The sequence below is a fragment of the Staurois parvus genome, unplaced genomic scaffold (assembly GCF_062004578.1).
Source record: "Staurois parvus isolate SC_StPar_1 unplaced genomic scaffold, SC_StPar_1.0 ptg000655l, whole genome shotgun sequence".
Taxonomy (NCBI): Eukaryota; Metazoa; Chordata; class Amphibia; order Anura; family Ranidae; genus Staurois; species Staurois parvus.
In genome coordinates this window covers 21,404-48,862 of record NW_028318451.1, presented here as the reverse complement: position 1 = coordinate 48,862, position 27,459 = coordinate 21,404, and the positions used below count along the sequence as shown (strand labels likewise).

Genomic DNA, 27,459 nt, shown 5'->3' with positions numbered 1-27,459 from the left:
GATGTCTTGGGAGAAGCAGAGTGGGCGATTTTGGCAATATCTGTGGATGAGGTTGGCGATGTAGCTAGGGGCAGTGTTGTGGATGGCTTTGTAAGCTGTGGTTTGTATTTTGAATTTTATAAGTCGGGTTAGTGGGAGCCAATGAAAAGATTGGCAGAGAGGGGCAGCAGTCACTGATCGGTGGTAAGGTGTATGAGTCTAGCAGCAGCACTCATAATAGACTGAAGGGGGGATTACCTGTGTAACGGTAGACCAGTGAGGATGGAGTTGCAGTAATCAAGGCGGGATATAACCAAGGTGTGGATAAGTTGTTTTGTAGTGTCATTGGTCAGAAAGGGGCAGATTTTGGAAATGTTCTGGAGGTTGAGGTGCAGGATTTAGCCAGTGATTGGCTGTGGGTCCAAAAGGAGAGATCAGAGTCTAGGATTACGCCTGGCATGAGGGGAAGGACCAATGGTTGTGCTGTTGATCTTAATGGTAAAGTCATGAGTGGGGGATGGGGGGGGGGAAAATATTATAAGCTCGGTTTGGAAAGATTGAGTTTAAGGTAGTGGTGTGACATCCATGCTGATATGTCGCTTAGTAGATTTGTGATACATGAGGAGATTGAAGGGGTGATCTGGGGAGTGGAGAGAGAAATCTGGGTGTCATCAGTGTAGAGGTGGTATTGGAAGCCATTGGAGGTTATTAGTTGGCCCAGGAAGGAGGTGTAGAGAGAGAAAAGGACAGAACCTTGGGGTACCCCAATGGAAAGAAGGAGAGGAGTGGAGGAGGAGGCATTATATGTGACGCTGAAAGTGCGCTGAGAAAGGTAAGAGGAAAACCAGGAGAGAGCAGTCACAGAGATCGATGGAGTGGAGTATACTGAAGAGGAGCGGGTGGTCAACTGTGTCAAAGGCAGCGGAAAGGTCAAGGAGTACGAGTATGGAGTAATGGCAATTGGTTTTAGTAGTTAGTAGGTCGTAGTGAGTTTTAGTAGGGCAGTTTCAGTGGAATGTTGTGGGCGGAAGCTGGACTGTCAGGGATCAAGAAGGTTGTTGTCAGTGAGGTAGCAGTTCATACGGTTGTGAACCGGTTGCAGGGTATGAGAAGTTTGTAGGCGAATGGGAGCAGGGAGATGGATCTTAAGTTATTCAAACAGGTGGGGTCCAGCGCAGGTTTTTTGAGTATGGGGGTAATCAGTGCATGTTTGAGCGGGGAGGGAAAGGTGCCCATGAAGAGTGCGAGGTTGAAGATGTATAAAAAAATGTAAGGTCAAAAGGGGGGGGGGGAACATATACATTAACAAAGGCCTAAACGGAAATGGTTGCACATATGTCTAAACACAAAATATTATATCTACCCCCGGGATCTGTAATAACCTTTTCAACCGTACCAGGACCACCTTAGTGCCAATATCCTATTACCCATAAGATAGGTTTCCTGTAGGAATAATATTGTATATGCAGTTTGTGAGAATTAAGGAATTTAAATAACAGTGATCATTTGATTTTATCAATGAGACCTCGGATGTCCCATGAGATAAGTTTTCAATCCATACTGTATGTGGTAACTGAAATGAGTCAGAAGGGAGAAGCAAAATTAGAGACCCTGCAGGCCAAGATACTGGCCAGGGGGGTGCCATTTGGTCACAAGGAACAAATACATGGAAGATATAGACCCAAACCAACCAGAAAAATGTGATAGCAGCTGAGCAGATAAAAACTTAACATAACATTTAAACTCCCTATTTCCTATATTAGACTGCAATATAACTTGTCTAAGGCAATTTAATACCCAAAACTAGACTTAAAGTCTGCTTAACAGTCATGGTAGATCTGTAGGAGATCAAGCACAAGATCCTCTTCCGGATAGTCCACGATATTCTTCTGACCACTGAACTAAAGGGGTACAATCAGTACAACTAAACAGCAGTGTCCATCAAGAGGGGGAGCTCCTCCATTACATATGGAAAATGTGCCATAGGTGAGCACAGGGGTAAAGGGCTAAAAGCAATACTGACCCGAGTAGCAAACGGTCAATAACCAGTTGCCAGCCTCCTTAGGGGTATTTGAGAACCACACAGAGCCTTCATAGGAAACACGGAGCCAACTAGGGTATAGCATACTGTATTGCACACCTTTCTCACTGAGTTTCCATCGTACCTCATTAAAGGACTCTTCTGTAGCTCCGCGTAGAAGTCGGCAAACAGATGAACCGTGGTGTTCTCATAGGGTAGCGTAGCGTATTTCCAAGCTTCATTGAGGATCCAATCCGTATTCCAGTAGTTTAGAAAATGAACCAGGAAGGGTCTGGGTGGTGCTTCAGGAACACCTTTGCCAGTAGGAACCCTGTGGGCTCGCTCAGCCACATAGATAGGGAAGACTTCAGCAAGGCCTTGAAGAGTTTTGAAGAAAGACTCTGGAAATTCTGCCGGGTTGTCCCCTTCTGCTCCCTCCAGAAGGCCTAGCTCACAGACATTGCTCTGCCACAGACGATTTTCAGCATCTGATTTAGCCATCAGTGACTGTATGCTGAAGGGAATGTAAGAGATCGGTATGTTGAGCGGTGGTGTCCTCAGTGGTAGAGATGCGGGATTCTGTTTTGGTGACCTCTGACCTCACTTAGAATTTCACTCTTCTGCCAGATGGTCAGTCCGGACCATAAGAGATGTCTTGCTGTACTCTGTAGCCTTCAGGATAACCTCGGTGTCTTTGCCGGGAGACAGACCCAGAGAATGAGCGGAGTGCTCAGAGAGTCCAGCAGCCTCCATCTCAGCCAACAGTGCATGCAGCTTTCTAGCTAAGATGCTGTCACAGCACGAGACCGCCGTGGGATCTGACTGCTGTAGGGAAGTGGAGCAGCGTTTATATGTCATAGTCAACACGGGGATCACAGCAAGCTCTCAAAGCCAGGAAGAAAAAAGGTACGGCTGGATACAGCAGGAAACAGCCAAGATTAAGTCAGAATGATAGGAGCTCCCCTAGCAGATGTCCACCATGCTTTACATGTAAGCCACGCCCCATCTGGAGCCCTTTCTTGACTTGGTTATTAAATGGGTCTTTTTGCATTGTATGCTGCATTGTCTACTTCTTAGCTGAACTGCTTTTGGGCATCTCATAGTTAAGACTAAAATCCTGTGTTTTATACTGTACAATTAAGAAATTAGGATTTTTGACTTACCAGTAAAATCCTTGTTTTTTAAGTACAGTACAAGACACAGGTCCTTTATGATCTCCTTATTGCTTTCTATGAAGAAAAAGCTTTTTGGGAGTGGAAGGGGGTGTATAAGGATGTATCTGCACCTTTTTGCCAGTGTCCAGTCACCTGAAAGTAAAGGCATATAACCCATGGTTTAAATCGAATTCCGGTCAAAAGAAATCTAACGTCACTGGACTGGACATTTTTTAGGAGTAGTTAGGTTGTGACTGGAATTCCACTTTAAGACTAAGGTCCTAGACTGTAATCCAAGAAAAGATTTTACTGGCATGTAAAAAGACCTATTTTCCTTGCATAATTTGGTATTGTCAGTGTAGCGCAAAGTCACTGGACTTTTTAAAATATGCCCTTTAATTTGCATACTAGAAATGGAAATGCGGGCTTAGTGATATTGATTGAAAAGAGTGAATAGATCTATGGAAAAGGAGGAATAACAGTCACATATATTATGCATAACAATTATTTTTGAATGATTTCCTGATATGTTTTGTCTAAAATGTTACTTCAAAGTTAAATATTTGTTTATTTACTGTAAATTACTTACAATGGCTCATCTTTTTTTTTAGAAGTAACTCCAGAAGTCTGTCACATTTCATTTGTGTTCCCAAATGGAGACACTTATGGTAAGAAATTAATTGTAGTTTTTTTTTCCTACTAATGTATAATGTGCAAAGGTTTGGCAACTTGTCATTCATTGATTGTGAAGAAAATAGCACTGGTTAACCACTTGAGCACCTGAGGATTTACCCCCCTTAATGACCAGGCCTTTTTTTGCTGTTTGCGCTGCACTAATTCAAATGATAATTGCGCGGTCATGCAATGCTGTACCCAAATGAAATTTACGTCCTTTTTTTCACACAAATAGAGCTTTCCTTTGGTGGTATTTTATCACCTGTGCGCTTTTTATTTTTTGCGCTATAAACAAAAAAACCACAAAAATTTTGAAAAAAAACAATATTTTCTACTTTCAGCTATAAAAAATATATCGTAAACTCAAAGTTAGTCATAAATTTAAGCCAAAATGTATTTTGCTACATGTTTTTGGTAAAAAAATCCCAATAAGTGTATATTGATTGCTTTGTGTGAAAGTTATAGCGTCTACAAACTATGGTATAGATACTGTAATTTATGCCTTTTTTTGCTATACAGCGCTGCACTAATTCAAATGATAATTGCGCGGTCATGCAATGCTGTACCCAAACGAAATTTACGTCCTTTTTTTCACACAAATAGAGCTTTCTTTTGGTGGTATTTGATCACCTGTGCGCTTTTTATTTTTTGCGCTATAATAAAAAAAAACACGAAAATTTTGAAAGAAAACAATATTTTCTACTTTCAGCTATAAAAAATATATCGTAAACTCAGTTAGTCATAAATTTAAGCCAAAATGTATTCTGCTACATGTTTTTGGTAAAAAAAAATCCCGTGCATTAGCGGGCAAACTGGCGCTATCTGGGAGGGGCGCTAACACTATCGGAAGTCACCAGTGACACTAATACAGTGATCAGTAAAAACCTGTTCACTGTAATCAATGACACTGGTGACAGGGCAGTGAAGGGGTTAACTGGGGGGGGGAGGGCGATCAAGGGGTTAAATGGGATTTCTGGTGCACTAGCAGGCAAACTGGCGCTATCTGGGAGGGGCGCTAACACTATCGGAAGTCGCCAGCGACACTGATACAGTGATCAGTAAAAATCGGTTCACTGATCAGTGACACTGGTGACAGGGCAGTGAAGGGGTTAACTGGGGGGGGGAGATTAAGGGGTTAGACGGGATTATTGGTGTATTAGCGGGCAATCTGGCGCTATCTGGGAGGGGCGCTAACACTATCGGAAGTCGCCAGCAACACTGATACAGTGATCAGTAAAAATTGGTTCACTGATCAGTGACACTGGTGACAGGGCAGTGAAGGGGTTAACGGGGGGGGGGGGGGGGTATTAAGGGGTTAAATGGGATTTCTGGTGTACTAGCGGGCAATCTGGAACTATCTGGGAGGGGCGCTAACACTATCGGAAGTCGCCAGCGACACTGATACAGTGATCAATAAAAATTGGTTCACTGATCAGTGACACTGTGTCTTCTTCTCTGTCTGGAACGGAATGTGTCCAGGCAGAGAAGAATTACATCATATCCTGTCCTGTGTAAATGTCAACACAGGACAGGATAGGACAGGAACCGATCATCTGATTTCAGCCAGACATCACTGGCTGAAATCTAATGACTGATCCCTCCGGGATCGAATCGTGTCACCCGCGGGTTGGTGGGAGCGCGAACCCGTTTTAAAACGTGGTTTTGCGCCTGAGTGCTGCCCTGCACACGTATATATACAGTGGCAGGGCGGCAAGCGGTTAAAGCTTGTATGAGGAGTTTTCACTCTCCTTTCACTGTCCTATGAGACTGCAGGACCCTTGACCCTCTGTCTGGACAGTGCTGATTGGCCCTGTGCTGATCACATGCACTCTCCCAAGAAAAGAAAAACTCTTTAGCAATACACATCAAACAGCATGTGCAGCTTGCTCCCAGGGCTCTGTTCTATCAGGAGAAGAGTCTGGAACAGTGGAAGAAGGGAAAGATCAGAGAAGGCAGAATTAAACATCTTTTTTACATAATGCAGAGGCTTAACCCCTTAAGTTCCAAATGAGTATGACAAGCATGCTTTACTACATATGCAGATTGATTTTACTGTTGTGGGTTCATTAACACTTTAACCTTCTATCCTAACCCATAGAATCTGATCTTGCATATACTTGCCATTGTTATACCCTTCACAATCCTTTCTTACATTTACTACCCACTGTCAAACTCCTGCAGACACTTACCACTGTTATACCATTTACTCCTCTGCCCATACCCTTCCCAATCCTTACTAGTTGGTACAGCTCCTTCTCACATGTTATGCAATCCTCTTCTGTTGCTTCATAACCTCCATAATTCTCTAATACACATACTGTCTGCTTTTATACTCCCCATATTTCTCTCCTGCTTCTCCCACTTCTTTCTTGCAAATATGTCCACTCTCATACTTTCTGCCCCCCCCCCCCCCCCATACTGCCCACTGTCATAACTTTCAGTACTTTTATCCTGCGAATCCTGGCAGCTATTTATGCTGTCCTCACTCCTGCCCTGCACATAATATCCAATGTCATACCTTTCAGTAATCCTGTTCTGCATATTCCTTTCTCTTATAACCTCCATTCCCCTTTATTCCACCTAATGCTCTCTGTCTACACTCCTCTCCTGCACATACTGTCTGCTGCCATTCCCTGTAGCACTCCTGAATATACAGCCCATTGTCATTCCCTCCACCACTTTTCTCCTACACAGAAAATACTTGAAAAAACACAGGGTGACATAAAATCAGCTGCGTTGGGTTATGTTGCTGCCTTCCGGAAATTGGACACCGGCAAATAAAGACATAAGGGCAGCCTAGTATAACTCTTCCCACTACTATCATGCCTTGGTTCTTTAGCTTGTGTCCCAGATGAATGGATGTCTTCTCTCCGCTGAGAGAGGCAAAACCTTTTCATTACATTTTTCCTAAGATTGTTTTTTTTCTAGCAGATCCTGCAGAGCCAGAGGGGGCTCTTTGGCTGCTTTCTGGATCAGCTGATCCATTGCCATGAAAGCCATACCTGGACCTTGCTGTGGGGAAGAGCAGGGTCCTTGATATCTATAATGTGTTCTTGATAAATGGGTTTTGCTGAAGACACTCCCTTAGACACCTGTGTGTAATGTGTGAATCAGCCACAGAGCATTTTACAGGACCAGGGTCGTGGTGCACCTACTGGTGGAACCCTGTCACAAAAGACTCCTTGGGGAGTGTGCCCACCAAAAGGTTGGAGACTAGTGAAAGCAACATGTTCTCTGCATCCTGCCTCTCTGTCCCCTGTGTGTCTGTGTGAGAACCACAGGACCTCAGCTTTGGTGAGTTTGGGCTTTAGCCCTAAGGTTTAACTTAGAGGGCCCCATTTTCAACTCTATTGGCCCATGTGGCAGGAATCGGAGCTGTGCTATATTTGAATTTGTTGCTCTAGTGGCCCTTTTCTGCAAACATTAATACAGGCAAACTTTTTTTTTTTTTAACATTGGACAGAGTTGAAAGGGATTAGAACACATGTTGGGTATTTTTTTGCTCTCTGTGCCTTCATAAAGGAGATTCATCCTTTTTATTTGTCATGTTAACCATTATCATCAAAAGTTAAAGAAAATTCCACATTTTGGGTTGTACCCAGAACAGTAATAGAAAGGAAATATATCAATGGGGAAATTAGTCCTGTGACTCTGGTGACAGCCAGGGATTCCCTCACTTTGGAGTCATTTTCTCTCCCTTTCTGTTTTGGCTATGGGACAGGAATTGAAGGGAAATCTCCCTATTGGAACACAGATAGCAAAAACACTGACAGGGTTTCTCTTTAAGGATGCAATTTTGATCCTTAAGATACAGCCGACCATGCCCAGGCTTGGAGCTACCTATTAAGACTTTTGCAATGTGTTCACTTTTGCAACCTATTTTGTATAGGCCTTATCCAGGTATTTTGCTCCCACATTCAGACATTCCAGTAATGATGATTCTTTCAAAGCAGTTACATATGCCCAATTTATTTTTTGAGATATGCAACTAAACATTCTAGCAGCACAGGACAAGCAGGCCCAGTCCCTGGACCATTGCATACACCTGACCCACAAAACCAGGCTTGTTGTGGCCTGGTGATGCAGAGCTGGAGTTGAAGAAATCCTTTCTCCCCTTGGTTTGGAAGGATACTCTCTCAGTGCAAGGGACTTGGTTGCTTAGAAAGCTCATCTACCAGTTAATATCCTTCATGCTCAGAGCTATTCAGTTATCCCTTCAACACTTCAATACTGGACCTCTCAGTTGTGAGATCATCAAATCAGGGTCCAGTCTGACATTGCCATGACAGTGGCCTATATCAACCATCATGGCGGAACCAGAATGCAACTGATGCTCTGCAGGATTAGTTCAGTCTGATCTATTTTTCCTCTAAAACTTTTTCCCCAACTGCTGCATAGGAAGCAGAGGGAGGGCATTCTGGTGATTGTGCATCATACGAAACTGGTCCAGGCAAACGTGGTACTCCGACCTCGTCAGATGCCTGGCTAATTGTTTCTGGGCCATTCCCAGATCTTCCAGATCTTCTGTCCCACAGACCAGTTTACTACCCTGCATTTTGTTCACTGGCTTTATCAGCCTGGCTGTTGAAGTCCAGGTCCTAAGGCATAGGGGCCTGTCTAATTCGGTTATCCCTATGCTTTTAAAATCTAGGAAACCAACTTCTCGCGAAGTCTACCATCGCACCTGGAAAGGTGCTCTGTGTCTGCACTGACCGATTAGAATTGCTCGAATCCATCCCGGAAGTGCTGCAGAAAGAAGAGGGAGAAGAGCGGGGATTCAAATTCCTGCAGCACTACACTGGCTGCGTGGTCACTGACAACTCATCACCCACAGAAACAAGTACAGTGAAGACAAGGGGGGAGGAAAGGGATATGGTATTAGTTCATCTTTTAATTTTTTCTGAAAAGTTGAACTTACACTAGAATATAAATAAGCATGGTGCAATGAAATTAGCTGTTGATTAGTATGACTATAAGAGTAAAAAGTTGTGAAACAACTAAATATAATTCAAACTGCCATTGAGCTATGAAGTCTAGGGCATGTGTAAGTTATTTGAGTTAATTGTAATAAACTGTCTGCAATGGCTAAAAATGGTGACAGCCATTGTTTGAACCTTTGTCACGTACCTGGTCTTGAGGCCGAACTGAGGAGAGGGCTCTCCTGGTGACTAAGTGCTCTACACCTCTGAAGGGAACAGGAGATGCTGAGCCCAAAGAAGCAGATAGTGCCAAATATTATGAAGACAGGTAGTGCTGTAGCGGTGGACTTCTGCAAATAGGAACCAGGTGATAAGGCCAGGTGAGTACTGGATCATGCAGCCATTTACAGCAGAAGGCAGGTCACAGCAAGCAGGCAAGACAGGAGGCGAAGTCAGGGATGAATGCCAGATTCAGAACACCAAAATCAGGGGCTAAGTCAAGGTCATGTACAGGATGCAGGCAGAGGCAGATCTGCAAAGAAAGCAGAGGTCAGTAACCAGGAGAGAAGCAGGGGTAGTCCAGAAGTCAGCCGGGTCAGTAACAGGAAATCAGGAGTATAAGCACACAGGAAACAAGAGCTACAGGGAGCTGAAGACCGGTGAGCAGTCTGTTAGCATCTGTCATCCTTATTAAGGCTAGAGTGTGCCAAGATCTATCAAACATGGTGTGCACCGTGAACGAATATTTGTGTGCCGCAAATGACCATGCTGGGTATTGACAAGCTTGGCAGGCCTTTGAGGCAATCTTCTCCTGCATATCCCCTGAAAACCTTGCTCCACCCACTAACAGATTTCCGCATAACCAACATATGTCTATTGTAGTAGGAATGTCATTCAATTTGAAAACAATTTACACCTGCAAGCACATGACCTAAATGATTAACACCCATCCAAACTGCACCATTACAGTTTGAATATGTTAATTATTATTGATTATTTCACACTTTTTCCCATTTGTAGTTATATTGTTGGATTAGGGTTACTGAGTTGCCCATGTTGGAATAAATAATGTGGTTTGTTACATGAACTGGAGTGTGTGTTGCATATTCTAGTTAGAAACTAGATTTGTTGTTGTGAGCAACCTTTTCACTTTTTCCTCACTTGAACTGAGGAAGTCCGTGAACCATCTTTAGCTTCTCAAAACAAATCTAGTTGCATATACAATTTTCTTCTCACGTTTTCAAATGAGATCCAGTGTAGTTCCCGTGAGGTGGTAATATGTGCATTCATTTTACTTCAGATGGTGAATGCACACGGTCAGCAACAGGAGTATTTGAGAGAAATGGAATGGGAGTAAATAAATCTCCAAATGGTGTTACATATACTGGATCCTGGAAAAATGACAAGGTAATAATAGATACTGTATAAATGCTTTACAATCAGTCTATTTAATGTCATATTAGTAAAATAATAATATTTAAAGTTGTTTTTACATAGACACCCACTATTCATCCAAAAATGATTCCCTGCTAAGTCAGATGAGAATGGAAATGGATGTCTTAACCACTTCCAGTCCGGACACTTTTACACCCTTCCTGACCAGGGCAATTTTCAGCTTTCAGCACTATCACACTTTGAATGACAATTGCACGGTCATGCAACACTGTACCCATATTAATTTTTTACCATTTTTTTGAGACAGATAAAACTTTATTTTGGTGGTATTTATTCACCGCTGGGATTTTTATTTTTTTTGCTATGTAAATGAAAATGTCCAAAAATTTTGAAAAAAGTGTTTTTCTTATAAAATTTTGCAAATAAATAATATTTCATCATAAATCTTGGCCAAAATTTATTCCGTTATCTTTTTAGTAAAAAAAATAAATAAGCCAAATTAGTTTATAACCAAAAATTATAATTTTTAAACATTTTTATTTTTTTTTATATTATTTTTTTAATTTTTTTTTACATACTGTCACCCTAGCAGTACAGTGTCACCACGGTGACACTGTACTACTTTTGGGGGGTGATGAAGATTTTTTTTTTACACTGATTGCTTTTACACCCATATAGGATGTAAAAGCAATCATTTCTCTTTCTCTCTGTCTGCATTCCTGCAGCCATTGAGAACTACCGAGTGAGCTGTGATTGGTCACAGCTTGTCACATAATACAAGGCTGTTGTGAATAGCCTTGTACCTTGTGACCTCTGTGATCATTCGCAGATTTCACACGTAGTAAGCAATGATGTCAGAAGTGACATCTTGCTTACTACTTTGCATGTGATCACTGATTGGCCAATCAGTGATCACATGATCGGGACCTCGTAGAGAGGTCCCGTCCAACGATCGGTGTTTCACTGTGTCCGGAGGACACAGCGGGCACTGGATCGTGGTGCTGCGCGCTCCCGGGGAGCGCGCACAAGCAGGGTACGGGGAGGCCGTTTATAAACGGCCACCCAACCCTGCAGTGCCACCATCCAGCCATTTATTTATAAGGGCCGGTCGGGAAGTGGTTAATTGTGACATACATGTCTGCTCTGATGGAGGAAAAATGGACCCCGTAAACTCTGTAAATGCCTGGATGTGCATCTGTCTCTTTCCATACACACCCAGTTGATCAGGTCAAGCTTTTTCCATTTGGTCCAACCAACCTGAATGGACCTTGTGGTCCATGTTGGTGGATATACAGTAGGTGAATGCTTGTCCACTTACATCCGGCCACCAGTAGGGATATATTGCAGTCTGTTTTTGATCCACATAACCACAAGTCTGCTTGGTAGTACTTAGATTGCTCCTGACTATGGTTTGCTTGAGGTGAGAAAGGTCAGGATGCAAAAGTGTGTGTGAGGGGCTTCTAACTATTTTGGCAGATGTTCTCATCCACAGCACTCAGGCTGCCACTGCACTGATGCACACTGCTATTTCACAACCACTGCACCAATGTGCTAATGAGCACTCCCTCCCATTGCACAGACACGCTCTTCTGTACTCGCCATCAGTACACTCACTTTCTCATCTGCTCTTGTCATCACTGAACTGACATGCTCTTCTTCAGTCACTGCCGATGCACTGATGTGCACTTCAAAACTCATCACCAGTGCACTGCCACATTTTTCTGCACTTGCCATCACTGCACCAATACACCCTTTTTTAGTAGCTAGCAGTGCAGTGCACTGATATGCTCTTTTGCACTCACTGCTACACACTGATGCACACTTCTGCTCTCACAGCCACTGCTCCGATGCCAATTTATTCACTTTCTACTACACCATCATGTGCTTCTGTATTCAGCTCATTCAGTGAACAGGCACACTTTTGCTAGTAGACTTGTATGGGGGAGAAGTAGTTCTTGACCTAAACAAAAGCCCATCAATATTGATGCTAAAATTGCCACATACCATACTTCTGTCAGTTGTTAATATAGTGTAATGTAAGTGGGATATGGAGAATTTCTGCAAAAGTAAAGTATGAGTCTGGAAAATATTTTCTATACCTATTTTTAGGGGTTTCATTACTTTGCTCATATACACATATATACAGGTGAAACTCAAAAAATTAGAATATTGTGCAAAAGTTCGTTTATTTCAGTAATGCAACTTAAAAGGTGAAACTAATATATGAGATAGACTCATTACATGCAAAGCAACATAGTTCAAGCCGTGATTTGTCATAACTGTGATGATTATGGCTTATAGCTCATGAAAACCCCAAATCCACAATCTCAGAAAATTAGAATATTGTGAAAAGGTACAATATTCTAGGCTCAAACTGTCCCACTCTAATCAGCTAATTAAGCCATAACACCTGCAAAGGGTTTCTGAGCCTTTAAATGGTCTCTCAGTCTGGTTCAGTAGGAATCACAATCATGGGAAAGACTGCTGACCTGACAGTTGTGCAGAAAACCATCGACACCCTCCATAAGGAGGGAAAGCGTCAAAAGGTAATTGCAAAAGAAGTTGGATGTTCCCAAAGTGCTGTATCAAAGCACATTAATAGAAAGTTATGTGGAAGGGAAAAGCGTGGAAGAGAAAGGTGCACAATCAGCAAGAATGACCGCAGCCTGGAGAGAATTGTCAGGAAAAGGCCATTCAAAAGTGTTGGGGACTTTCACAAGGAGTGGACTGAGGCTGGAGTCAGTGCATCAAGAGCCACCACACAAAGACGGATTCTGGACATGGGATTCAAATGTCATATTCCTCTTGTCAAGCTGCTCCTGAACAACAAACGTCAGAAGCGTCTTACCTGGGCTAAAGAAAAAACAGACCTGGTCTGTTGCTGAGTGGTCCAAAGTCCTCTTTTCTGATGAGAGCAACTTTTGCATCTCATTTGGAAACCAAGGACCCAGAGTAAGGAGGAAGAATGGAGAGACACACACTGCAAAATGCTTGAAGTCTAGTGTGAAGTTTCCACAGTCTGTGTTGATTTGGGGAGCCATGTCATCTGCTGGTGTTGGTCCACTGTGCTTCATTAAGTCCAGGGTCAACGTCTACCAGGAGATTTTGGAGCAATTCATGCTTCCTTCCGCAGACGAGCTTTATGGGGATGCTGACTTCATTTTCCAGCAGGACTTGGCACTTTCCCACACTGCCAAAAGCACCAAAACCTGGTTCAATGACCGTGGGATTACTGTGCTTGATTGGCCAGCAAACTCGCCTGACCTGAACCCCATAGAGAATCTATGGGGCATTGTCAAGAGAAAGATGAGAGACATGAGACTGAACAATGCAGAAGAGCTGAAGGCCGCTATTGAAGCATCCTGGTCTTCCATAACACCTCAGCAGTGCCACAGGCTGATAGCTTACATGCCACACCGCATTGAGGCAGTAATTACTGCAAAAGGGGCCCAAACCAAGTACTGAGTACATATGCATGCTTATACTTTTCAGAGGTCCGATATTGTTCTATGTACAATCCTTGTTTTATTGATTGCATGTAATATTCTAATTTTCTGAGATTGTGGATTTGGGGTTTTCATGAGCTGTAAGCCATAATCATCACAATTATGACAAATCACGGCTTGAACTATCTTGCTTTGCATGTAATGAGTCTATCTCATATATTAGTTTCACCTTTTAAGTTGCATTACTGAAATAAATGAACTTTTGCACGATATTCTAATTTTTCGAGTTTCACCTGTACATCTAAACCTTTAACTGAAATCATAAGTATTTCTTAAATGCTTATAGATGATTTTTTGTTTCTTCTAGTACTAATATTTTTCTAAGTAATTCTTAAAGTCTTGAGATCACTACTCGGATATTAGGAAAACATTTACATTTATGCATAAAAACATTAAATCATTGATTAAAACATTATCAAATTATGGAGTTGATTTACTAAAATTGGTGAGTGCAAAATCTGGATCAGCTTGCAAGTTTTTTTTTTTTTTGTCAAATCTTAATTGAACAAGCTGAAGTTAGAAGCTGATTGGCTACCACGCACAGCTGCAGCAGATTTTGCGCTCTCCAGTTTTAGAAAATCACCGCATATGTGTTCTGACATGGACAAATAATTTGAATCTGAAACACATTAAAGTGGACCTTTGAATTACTTAACAAGTCTGCATGAATGCATTTCTGATATATCACAATATAACTTTTAAAAATAGCTTTGTCTATATAAATAAAAAGTCATCTTTAGGGCTTATGTACATGGGGCTGAACGATGGAAACTGCTGGAAAACGTAGGTTTAGCCGCGTTTGCATACCGCGTTAACCGTGTTTATGTACATTTGCGTTTAAAAGCGTTTTTAAAAGATAAACTCAGGAGACCCTCCTAAATGCCCAGAATGCACTGAAATATAGTAAATTCACTGAAAAAGGCTACTAAAATATGCATGAGTAATTTTAGCAAGTCATGCGATATTTTAGTAGTGAAAAGCATGCATTAATGTTTCAGCTGTCAGCAGGATTCCCACTGACAGCTGAATGTAAAGAAAGAATTGCTGGCAATTAAAAAATAATACAAAAAACAGTGTGGAGTCCCCCCCTCCATCCATACCAAGCCCTTCAGGTCTGGTATGGATTTTGAGAGGAAGCCCCACACCAAAATAAAAAAAAAATGGCGTGGGGTTCCCCCTAATATCCATACCAGATCCTTATCCGAGCATGCAGCCCGGCAGGTCAGGAACCATACCAGGCCACATGCCCTCAACATGGGGGGGTGCTTTGGGGTTGGGAAAGCCCCCCCAAAGCACCTTGTCCCCATGTTGATGGGGACAAGGGCCTCTTCCCCACAAACCCCAGATCCAGCCCCAACCCCCCCCCCCCCCACGTGAATGAGTATGGGGTACATGGTACCACTACCCATTCACAAAAAAAAGCTGTAGTGTGAAAAAAGATCATTCTTTGACAAATCCTTTAATAAGAGAATGTCCCCTGAAGTAGATCCAACGTCAATCTCGATGCCCACTGCCGCCGCTCTGGAAAAAAAAAAAAAGGCTCCTCACTACTGATGCTGGCCCCAAGCCGTCTGCTCAGAAGCTGGTTTGACAGTTCTTAAAGTTCTTCTGTGAAAATACCTGGAAGTGTTACATAGATACATTACTTAGCATGAAGAAAACATCTAATCTAATATAGGCCCAGTTTAATTTTGTAACGTATTATATTTAGCCCCAAATAGCCTGAGAAGTTGGGCACAGTATTCTACTCTCTGCTAAGGTGGTGAGCACTAAACAGCGGGGTTCAGTTCCAGTCTTCCTGGTGCCCTAACAGGAAATGCTAGTCCTGTGCAGAATCTACTAACGCATGTTGACCTGTTTTGAATGCCCAATCACATCTTTCTTTGTACTTAGAAAAAGATACCAAAAAAAAAAAACTTTTGCAACTTGTGAAAACTATGTATAGGGTTGCAAAATTTGAATACCTTACAAATATACTATATCTCAGATATAAGTCCTAACTGTCTGAACCCTGACAATTATGCTAGGTCTAGTGTTGTCACTTTCAGGGAAGCTGAATAATTAACGGTCATGTAGCCTAGCAGATTTCCAGCATTCTACTTTCTACATAAAGTTTATTATGACTTTCCATGTGAGGCACTCTATCCCACTTCCCAAGTGCCCCAGTTGTGATTTATGTTAACTCTGTCTTGTTGGATACTGATTCTATATTGACATGGATTGGCTGCTCTAAAAGAGTTTACTTATGATTTACAATAGGTACACACTAAAACGTGTATACTGCTTACTCAGAGCTCCTGAGCCATACTGTGTCCATATCCAAAATGGAAAACTCTCAAGACAATTCCAGTGTGGGATGGGGATGGGAGAAGAAAGGTCCAACAGACTACTGCAGCTTCTCCATTAGATCAGAGATGGATCTCAGAACATATGGGAAGGAGAACAATGACAGGGCACTGAAGTTAGTTAAACCATAAATAGTACTACTTTATTAAACATAGCACACTTACACAGTAAGTTCCAGATGATCAGCATGGGATGCGCTGGCTGATACACAGTGGTCAATGAGTGACAGGTGACAACAGCCAAGTGGGACATGCAGCAGAGGTAAAAACTTGCAGTCGAGCTGCATTATTATCACCCCCCATCCGCTTCCCCTTAAACTGCAAAGGCAGCAGAGGATGGGGGGGGGGGGGGTGCAGAGTTGTACACATGCTGCATCAAAGCATCAAGGCAAGACCTATCCCAACTCATGTTTGTAGGGCAGTACCTCCAACCGAGCATGACCCATTCAACTGAATGAGACCATGCTTGCAATTGCATGCAAAAACAGGCAACATAATGCCTCCTTACCAGCTGTCAAATGCCTTCTGAAAAACAATCCACAATGGATTTCTCTTCAGAGGGTGAAGCCCTAAGGGTTGTTTACTTTTCTTTGACACTCATTGCTAACACTTGTTTTAGGTGTGTGGCCTTGAAAAATGGTAGCCATAGATAGCCAGCCAACTGTCATTTTCAAAAGAAGATCAGTAATGACAGTCACATAATTTTGTCACAACAGGTACACTTTAAGTTGAAAGTAGAGAAGCTCTTTATGTGTATGTAAAATTCTCTGTGATGAGTCTGGAGACCACAAGAGAAAATAGATTAAACTGTGTCCTAATTTGCTAATTTTAAAGACATTGGCAAAACTTCAAGCTGCAGAGGGACATTCTTTGCTGCAGAAAATGAGCCATACTCTAGGGAAAGTGACAGAGAAAGAACTAATTTGCTGCCATTGTTCTTTTGCCTGCACCTTTTGTCTTCTTTGTACATCTGGCTTGTAAATATTTTACAACATTATGTAGAATTTGTGTCATGTTGAACACAGATGAATGGATTTGGGAAACTTGAACATCCTTCTGGAGCAGTTTATGAAGGCGAATTCATTGACAATATGTTCCATGGGATTGGCACTTACACATTTCCCAGTGGTGCACAGTACCTTGGAGGCTTTTGTAAGAACAAGTAAGTAAAATATCTTTTGTGTTTGTCTCTATTTTTTTTTTCAGTAGGATGCAACATAATTTGAATAAAAGTGTTGGGCCAAAACATAATCCTCTCTCTCCAAGTACTAACACTATAATATCAAAGCCACCATCAAAAATAACAGTGTAAAAAATGAATACAAATGTAACAGCCTTGTGAGAACAAAAAAAATAAAAAAATCAGTGTGCATAAGTAAATACAAATGGTGTAGAAACTGCATTCAATTCCATGTAAAATTGAAGTGGTTGTAAAAAGGTTCAAGGTTTTTTATCTTCATGCATTCTATGCATGAAGGTAAAAAACCTTCTCTGTGCAGCAGTGCTCCCAGCCCCTCCTAATCTCCTAAGCCCCCTCTCGATCCAGCGATGTGCACCGGAGTCTCGACTATCCTGGGACTCCCTCTTCTCATTGGCTGAGACAGAAGCATGAGCTATTAGCTCCCACTGCTGTCAATCACAGCCAGTGAGCCATTGAGAAGAAAGATGGGGCAGGGCCGAGCCGCAGCTCCGTGTGTGAATGGACACAAAGAGCAGCGGGTGCCCTCATAACAAGCTGCTTTCTGTGGGGGCACCCAGCAGGAAGGAGGGACCAGGAGAAGCTGCGGGGGACCTGGGAAGAGGAGGATCCGAGCTGCTCTGTGCAAAACCACAGAGCAGCAGATAAGTATAGACATGTTTGTTATTTAAAAAAAAAAAAAAAAAAAAAGATATATATATATATATATACAGTCAGGTCCATAAATATTGGGACATTGACACAATTCTAAAATTTTTGGCTATATACACCACCACAATAGATTTGAAATGAAACGAACAAGATGTGCTTTAACTGCAGACTGTCAGCTTTAATTTGAGGGTATTTACATCCAAATCAGGTGAACGGTGTAGGAATTACAACAGTTTGCATATGTGCCTCCCACTTGTTAAGGGACCAAAAGTAATGGGACAATTGGCTTCTCAGCTGTTCCATGGCCAGGTGTGTGTTATTCCCTCATTATCCCAATTACAATGAGCAGATAAAAGGTCCAGAGTTCATTTCAAGTGTGCTATTTGCATTTGGAATCTGTTGCTGTCAACTCATAAGATGAAATCCAAAGAGCTGTCACTATCTGTGAAGCAAGCCATCATTAGGCTGAAAAAACAAAACAAACCCATCAGAGAGATAGCAAAAACATTAGGCGTGGCCAAAACAACTGTTTGGAACATTCTTAAAAAGAAGGAACGCACCGGTGAGATCAGCAACACCAAAAGACCCGGAAGACCACGGAAAACAACTGTGGTGGATGACCGAAGAATTCTTTCCCTGGTGAAGAAAACACCCTTCACAACAGTTGGCCAGATCAAGAACACTCTCCAGGAGGTAGGTGTATGTGTGTCAAAGTCAACAATCCAGAGAAGACTTCACCAGAGTGAATACAGAGGGTTCACCACAAGATGTAAACCATTGGTGAGCCTCAAAAACAGGAAGGCCAGATTAGAGTTTGCCAAACGACATCTAAAAAAGCCTTCCCAGTTCTGGAACAACATCCTATGGACAGATGAGACCAAGATCAACTTGTACCAGAGTGATGGGAAGAGAAGAGTATGGAGAAGGAAAGGAACTGCTCATGATCCTAAGCATACCACCTCATCAGTGAAGCATGGTGGTGGTAGTGTCATGGCGTGGGCATGTATGGCTGCCAATGGAACTGGTTCTCTTGTATTTATTGATGATGTGACTGCTGACAAAAGCAGCAGGATGAATTCTGAAGTGTTTCGGGCAATATTATCTGTTCATATTCAGCCAAATGCTTCAGAACTCATTGGACGCCGCTTCACAGTGCAGATGGAAAATGACCCAATGCATACTGCAAAAGCAACCAAAGAGTTTTTTTTAAGGGAAAGAAGTGGAATGTTATGCAATGGCCAAGTCAATCACCTGACCTGAATCCGATTGAGCATGCATTTCACTTGCTGAAGACAAAACTGAAGGGAAAATGCCCCAAGAACAAGCAGGAACTGAAGACAGTTGCAGTAGAGGCCTGGCAGAGCATCGCCAGGGATGAAACCCAGCATCTGGTGATGTCTATGCGTTCCAGACTTCAGGCTGTAATTGACTGCAAAGGATTTGCAACCAAGTATTAAAAAGTGAAAGTTTGATTTATGATTATTATTCTGTCCCATTACTTTTGGTCCCTTAACAAGTGGGAGGCACATATGCAAACTGTTGTAATTCCTACACCGTTCACCTGATTTGGATGTAAATACCCTCAAATTAAAGCTGACAGTCTGCAGTTAAAGCACATCTTGTTCGTTTCATTTCAAATTCATTGTGGTGGTGTATAGAGCCAAAAATGTTAGAATTGTGTCGATGTCCCAATATTTATGGACCGGACTGATATATATATATATATATATATATATATATATATATATATATATATATATATATAGTGATTCTAAAGAGATATATATATATATATATATATATATATATATATATATATATATATTTATATATACCTTTAGAATCACTCTAATCGCTCAAAAATGTTGTACCAGTCCACAGTCTGCGCAATTCAATAAAGCATTTGTGGCACATTTCTGGCAGTATGGTTCTTTAAAAAGGCCTCCGCTAAATTTCAGAAAAACCCTGCCACCAGTTTCAGTAGCTTTACCGAATTATGTGGCAAATTCAGGTAGTTGGTGTATAAAGACAGGCACAGTCCCTGTCTCTGTACGCCATGTAGCAAGCAGTATGTTTTCTGCCTACCCACTCCTCACCTGTCATTGGTAGTCAAGGATGCTGTTGTATTCACAACCATCAGGTTCCTAGCAACCAGTGACACTGACAGTGGGTGGAGCCTAATGGGAAATCTGTGCAACTATTTCCAATGAGGTTCGCTATTTCTTTGTGATTGACGGCAGGCGATAGGTGAAATTTATAGCCAATAGCAGGCTGTCTGTCAAAAAGAGAGAGCAGACCTGATGAGGAATTAGTTCCCATCAGACTTCCCCCACCCAACTACAAAATTCCTCAGCCGCTGCACTGTTTGTGTGACAGGTGCAGTGGAAAGCAGGGAGCTGAGCAGCACTGAGGCCAGAGTGTCCATATAGACATTCCTAACTCAGTGCTTCTGCGCACAGTAAATGTTTTTCCAAGAATTCAGTCATGCCACCATAAACAATGTTGAGCCAAGCACCAACATCTGCAGTGTAGTGGCATGACTGAATTTTGAAGAGTGACTTTGACACTGTTTATTAATTTCCCTCAACTTTTCAATCCTAGCAAACATCTCTTCAATGCTTTTGTGTAAAGTCCATCAACAAAACAGTCAGGGGAAATCATTAAGAGTGTCCTACGACAAATATTGGTGCTGATGACCAATCCAAGTAAAAGGAAACAGAAATCTGTGGCACCCATTGTGTGCGGAGGCACGCTTAGACCAGAGTGTCCATATGGATACCCTGTTTAGAATGTAGCTGAGTTCCTGCCACTGCAGCTATCACATAGTGTGTAGGGAGTTCAGAGACACTAGTTCCCCATAAGATCAACTCTACTTGTGCTTGACAGCAGGCAGTGGGTGGATCCGTGACCATTAAATTGCCTGCTATTGGCTATAGAATCCACCCACTGCCTGCAGACAATCACGTTTCAAGAAAAAAATCAGACCTGAAGGGGAGCTAGTGTCTCAGCTTCCACATCAGGCTGCATATTGTGTCACTGGTTGCTAGGAGGCTGACAGCAGCCCTAACAACTAGTGTAGGGATGCAAGGGGATAGTGGCAGCAAATATTCTGCCTAAAAATAATTTCAACTTAAACTAGAAAAGCTACAATTTCTGGGGAAATTGTGTGAAGTGTTCTTGCCTCCACCAGTAGTCTACAACTGGAGTGGGCGGAGTAACTGGATGGAGTGGCTTGTCACTCTGCTGTCTGCTCACACACCTGGGTTCCTATGGCAACTCCCTCTACAGCAAGGGCAGAGAAGAGCGGTTAAAAACAAACTGCTCCAACTTGCTCACTTCACTGGTGGTTGCCATCTTCAAATGGTTGTAATTTAAAAATTATAAATCCTACACTGAAGAGCTTTATATTGTGAGAATCACAAGACCCAGACCTACATTTTGATGTATAGAATGTCTCTGAAATATTAAAAATGAAGGCACAGTCGCAGTTTAGAAATTGCCCTTCAAATTTGAGGTGGCTAGAGTGGAGTTTCAATGAATGTCAATGGGCGGCGTGAGTTGCAAACAAATGGTCATATTGTGAAAACTATCAGGACTATGGCTTAGCCGTGGACATTTGTAGTGGCAGCAGGGATAGCTGAAGGTTTTGATATAAGATTTGTGTAGGTGGGCTTGAAAATGAGGGCGTGATGGCAGTTTAGAAATCATGTCCTGATTTTTCTGCTCACACTATAGCTTTTGTCAGCTCCCACTCTAGTTTTGAACATTCCGCCATTCATTCCTATGGGACCAATTTCACCACAAAAACGCTGATATTTCGTGAACCATTTGGCGAAACGTTCCACAAAGTAATAGCACACCAATCGCACGTTTCGGTATATTACTGTCTATGTAGTGTAAAAACTATGGGAGGAGTTAGGGTGGTAAATTTGGCTATAATAATAAGAATATGTATGTGAGATAACAGTAAGTGGTCTTGCCATGCAAGAACATTTAATTATGTGCTGTATATTTCCATGCCATGCCATCACACAGTATATCTACAATATTTTGTGAAAAAAATATTGTTTCTCATGAAAAAAAAATATTTTTATATTTTGTATGAGATAAATAATTTTTTTTACAAAATGTTGTAGATATATGATTGCATGGTATGAAAATATGTGCCACACTGATTTAAGTTGAAATTATTTTTATGCATGTGTGGACACAGAGGCCTTGATTCATTATTGGGCGTGGGCGCATATTTATGGGCTTAAGCCCAATTTTCATGGGCGTCCGTCCATTTTTTACCCTGCAACCTAATTCACTATTGACCAGAGCCCATAAGCAGACCGCCAATCTAATTCACAAAAAGACACACGCCCGGAATCAGACTCACAAAAGCAGGCTTGCTAAGAAGCACGTCTAACACCATGAAAAATCACTGCAGAGACATGTTCACTTAGAAATTTGCTTTGCCAAATATCAGGACTTCACTTTAAACAATATCTGCTATTTCCAAAAAAATTAAGAATGTGTTAAAAATCGTTTTTTTCTAGGAAATCGACACAGTAAAAATCTAGATGCCCGTGCAGTGTCTTTGGCAGATAGAACTGAGCATGTGCAGAACACCTTTTAGACCTCTACCATGGGCGTTTGCTTTTTAGCCACTGACTAATAGTGAATCTGATTGTGGATTCCTCTGACAGCCGGCACTCGGTCGCGACTACTGTGTTTAATAAACAGCACTCGGCATATCTTCATGTAATCTAATTAGATTTCCTTAGTTCTAGTGATTCTATTTTTGTTTCTTATCCTTTATAATTATTTCTGTTATGATTTTACTTATTTTGAAGGTCTAGATAATATTTATTTTGAAAGCTGAATGTAAAAATAAAGGTCCGCAATAAAAAAAAAAAAAAAAACAGCGTGGGTCCCCCCTCTCATCCATACCAAGCCCTTCAGGTCTGGTATGAATATTAAGGGGGAACTCCATGCTGAAATTTAAAAAAAAAAACAGCGTGGGTCCCCCTCAATATCCATACCAGACCTTTATCCGAGCATGCAGCCCGGCAGGTCAGGAAAGGGGGGGGGACGAGCGAGCGCCCCCCCCCCTCCTGAACCATACCAGGCCACATGCCCTCAACATGGGGGGGGGTGCTTTGGGGCAGGGGGGCTCCCCCCCCCCCAAAGCACCTTGTCCCCATGTTGATGAGGACAAGGGCCTCTTCCCCACAACCCTGGCCGGTGGTTGTGGGGGTCTGCGGGTGGGGGGCTTATCAGAATCTGGAAGCCCCCTTTAACAAGGGGGCCCCCAGATCCCGGCCCCCCCCCCCACGTGAATGATTCTGCGGTACACGGTCCGCAGACTCATTCACAAAAAAACTAAGTGTGGTGTAAAAAAAACACAGTACAGGGTCTTTGACAAGTCCTTTATTAGAGCAATATCCCCCGAAGTAGATCCAACGTCAATCGCGGCGGCGGCAGGGACCCGAAAAAAGAAAAAAAAAAAGTTCCGCTCCCGTCCAAGGCTTCCAGCCTAGTGAAGAAGAGGCTAGCTGACATTTCTTATATAGGTATGGGGCGGGGCCAGCCGGGGACATCATCCCCGCCCCTTACCTATTTGAGAAATGTCACCCTGTCTCTCCACTGAGGCTAACTAGCTGAATGCAGGAGACAGTCTGACATTTCTTATATAGCTATGGGGCGGGGCCAGCCGGGAAGAGCAAGCATGTGACATGGGGCGGGTCACTCAGATGATGTCCCCGGCTGGCCCCGCCCCATACCTATATAAAATGTCAGCTAGCCTCTTCTTCACAAGGCTGGAAGCCTCCGACGGGAGAGGAACTTTTTTTTTTTTCGGGTCCCTGCTGCCGCCGCCGCGATTGACGTTGGATCTACTTCGGGGGACATTGTTTTAATAAAGGACTTGTCAAAGACCCTGTACTGTGTTTTTTTTACACCACACTTAGTTTTTTTGTGAATAAGTCTGCGGACCGTGTACCGCAGAATCATTCACGTAGGGGGGGGGGGCGGGATCTGGGGGCCCCCTTGTTAAAGGGGGCTTCCAGATTCTGATAAGCCCCCCGCCCGCAGACCCCCACAACCACCGGCCAGGGTTGTGGGGAAGAGGCCCTTGTCCTCATCAACATGGGGACAAGGTGCTTTGGGGGGGGGAGCCCCCCTGCCCCAAAGCACCCCCCCCATGTTGAGGGCATGTTGCCTGGTGTGGTTCAGGAGGGGGGGGGGGCGCTCGCTCGTCCCCCCCCTTTCCTGACCTGCCGGGCTGCATGCTCGGATAAGGGTCTGGTATGGATATTGAGGGGGACCCACGCTGGTTTTTTTTTTAATTCCAGCGTGGAGTTCCCCCTTAATATCCATACCAGATCCGAAGGGCTTGGTACAGATGGGAAGGGGGACCCCACGCTTTTTTTTTTATTATTTATGCAATAAAGGGAATTATTTTACATTCAGCTGTCAGTGGGGAACCCCGCTGACAGTTGAAACATTAACTCATGGCTGTCGCTCCTACAATCCCGCATGAGTTATGTTATCAACTCATGCAGCATTTTAGTAATGAAAACCAATGCAGCGCTCATGTTTCAGCTGTCGGCGGATTTCCCCACTGACAGTTGAATGTCAAAGTATTGCAGTGATTTATAAACAGTTCTTTAAATAACTGGCGTGGGGTCCCCCCTCCCATCCATACTAAGCCCTTCGGGTCTCGTATGGATGTTAAGGGGTAACTCCACGCTGAAATTAAATAAAAAACAGCATGGGGTACCCCCCTAAATCCATAACACATACTTATCCGAGCATGCAGCCCGGCAGGTCAGGAAAGGGGGGGGGACAACGAGCGAGTGCCTCCCCCTCTCCTGAACCATACCAGGCCACATGCCCATACCAAATTATTCAAACATTTGTAAACAGACCAATTAACTGAAATGGTTTGACATTTGTACCCCAAATATGACGTTCCCTGAGGCGTTGGTAAACCGAGGTACGCCTGTATTAGTATTGCAATCCTTTGTATTGGGATACATAGAACCAACATACATCTGAATTGGCAACATAGCACAACATTTGTGTCACATTGGAGATATCTGGCTAGTTATACTGACCATGCCCAGGGACCTAGGATTGATTCACAGCACAGAAATACAGGCTGGGTTAGCAATGTAGCTCCGTGGATTAGTGGTTAGCACTACTGCCTCATAACTCTAGGGTTGTAGGTTTGAATCCCAACCCCGGCGAGGTAGTAGCATGATCTCCGTGTGTGGCTCTCTTCACATACATATTCTGGCAACATCTTTGCTTTCTGTCTAAATGATCCCTAAAATGTGAATTAGAATGAGGCCTTGTCTGTTGAAACACCTTCAAAGCTGCACCTTATGTGAATGTCATACAATGGGATAAGATAAGGGCCTGAATCACTAATAGATTTGATAATGATGGTTTACACTCCACCCACTTTTGTGAAGGATTTGGCAAGCAAAGAGCTGACAGAGAGAGAGAAGAGTGAGACGAAGAAGAGTGAGCGAGAGATACATATGAAGAGTGATAAAGAGAGACATTCATAAGAGCGAGAGAGAAGAGCGAGCCAGTGAGACAAAGAAGAGTGAGCAAGAGATACATACTGAAGAGTGATAAAGAGAGACATTCAGAAGAGTGAACGAGAGAGAAAAGACTTGGTTGGTGAATCCACACATCAAACTTGTCACAAATCCTGGCGTGCATTTTCCCCCCAAATGCATAGCAGACCCTTATCCCAGCAGGCAGGTACCGCACGCCTTCAAAGATTTATTTCCTTTGTTGATTTTCCTGCTTCGCTCACACTATATGCAATTGAAAATTACTCTTTAAGTTGCCAATTTTACTGTGTTTTGTAGAGAATTACTAACTAGTTGTGTTTTCAATTGTGTGTAGCATTGCGATTTCTATTTGAGTCTAGATGTTAAATTGCTAATAAATGGCCACAATTCTCAAATACCTTTGAACTCTCGCTGCAACAAATGGTGTATGTTAATACACTCACATTCATTATATCCAATATCAGGTACGATGTCAATGCACAAATCGCACCTGAAATTGCACACCCTGGATGTGACTTGTCATGTGATTGGCATGGCCAGCAGCTTGCTCTTTGCATGGCAAATTGCACCCAATGTTACTGGGGGCCAACACCACTGTCACATCTAATCCGATGCGGCAATTGTCCAACTTACAGTGAAGTTGCACGAGTTCACAATCCAATTGGATGTGAACAGAGCCTACAGTGGCCAATAGGGTGCGACTTGGTCTACGATTTGCAAGTCGCCTGTCATGCCAATTGCATGGCAATCGCAAACAATGTTACTGGGGGCTACCCGGTCACATTAAAGCAGATTTCTAAGTGGTGTTATTGACACCACAGTCACATCATGTGACTTGCATAGAAGTTGCATGATTTCAAAGTCGGGGTACATGGTGATTTCAAGTGCAATTTGCAAGACATTCGACATCGATCTCTCAGCAAATTGCATGAAAAGTAGTGTATTCATTACTCTATTATTACTTGCGGCTCCTACCAAGTTTGAACCACAACAATATGAACGCTCCAATAGCGTGCTCATTGAGTGGGACTTGGCATGTGATTTGCACAACATGCAAGCTGTAAATCGTCTGCAAAGTCGCACCCTATTGTCTGCTATTAGAGTGACCACATGGGTGCGTTTCAAACACTGATTTCTATAGTAGTACATGTACTACTTTAGTGGCAATTTGCATAGAGATCTGTGTCAGATGTCTTGAAAATTGCATTGAAATGGTCAACTTTACTGTAAGTTGCATGATTTGTAAATCAGCTTTGCCCAGAGTGTAATGTTTGGTGATGTTTGATTTCTGGAGTGTTTTGCCAATTGATGGGAAATTCACCATACTAGTCAAATCGATTTGTCATTTTCAGTATTGCATACAAGATGTGGTCATGTGACTGTCTTAACTCATGTGAGAATCTGGAGGGAATTGTGACCATAGTAGCAATAAAGGTTCCAATTGGGGTTCCCTTTCACATCCCTGCTCAATGTTCTGTTGTATGCTGCACACGTACATTTCACTGTATATATCTTTCTGATTTGTGGGGCCTGTATACCAAGGGTTAATGCAGGTAGGAAGCGGATTCATCAGGTGAAAACACTTTCACTGACCAAATTAAGGTCAGTGGTGGGTGTGGCTTCATTGGGGGTGGGGCCTTGTTTGGCTGCTCCAAACACAACCTAGCTTATATAAAGATGTGCAGTAGGGAGTGATTTGGCCTGTTACTAGGCCGGGTGGTTTGTGACTAAGTCCTTGCTTGTAGTGGTTTGGGGGAAGAAGAGATTTTGTGCTGAATTGCCCCAGACACCACTCAGGCTGTGTTTGGAAGTGGGCTGGAAATGTTTGCGTATTTTTGGCCTTGTAAAGTGTTTGTGTGTTATTGCACAATGATTGTGTTTTTTCTCTTTGCATTGAAAGCCTCACACATGTCAATCGTTTTGTTTAAAATCTGCTCTTGTTTTAATTTTTCTTGCTTATTTAGACTCAAATGCATTTTTCTTACAAACCTGCTGACAAATGTATGTGTAGGGGATTTGTAGAGGTGGGAGGGGATTTGTAGA

At 42.7% G+C, this 27,459-nt stretch overlaps 1 protein-coding gene across 1 annotated transcript in view; it reads left to right on the top strand.

Annotated features, from left to right (window-relative positions):
• Nucleotides 1–25,656, top strand: part of MORN2 (MORN repeat containing 2) — a 61,021-nt gene extending 35,365 nt beyond the window's left edge. Inside the window, exons 2-5 of the mRNA XM_089694176.1 lie at nt 3,765–3,821; nt 10,048–10,154; nt 17,019–17,155; nt 25,306–25,656. Of these exons, the coding sequence (XP_089550302.1) occupies nt 3,765–3,821; nt 10,048–10,154; nt 17,019–17,155; nt 25,306–25,327 (323 nt within the window). The 3' untranslated portion in view covers nt 25,328–25,656. The remainder of the gene's footprint in view (nt 1–3,764; nt 3,822–10,047; nt 10,155–17,018; nt 17,156–25,305) is intronic.
• Nucleotides 25,657–27,459: the final 1,803 nt, after the last annotated feature.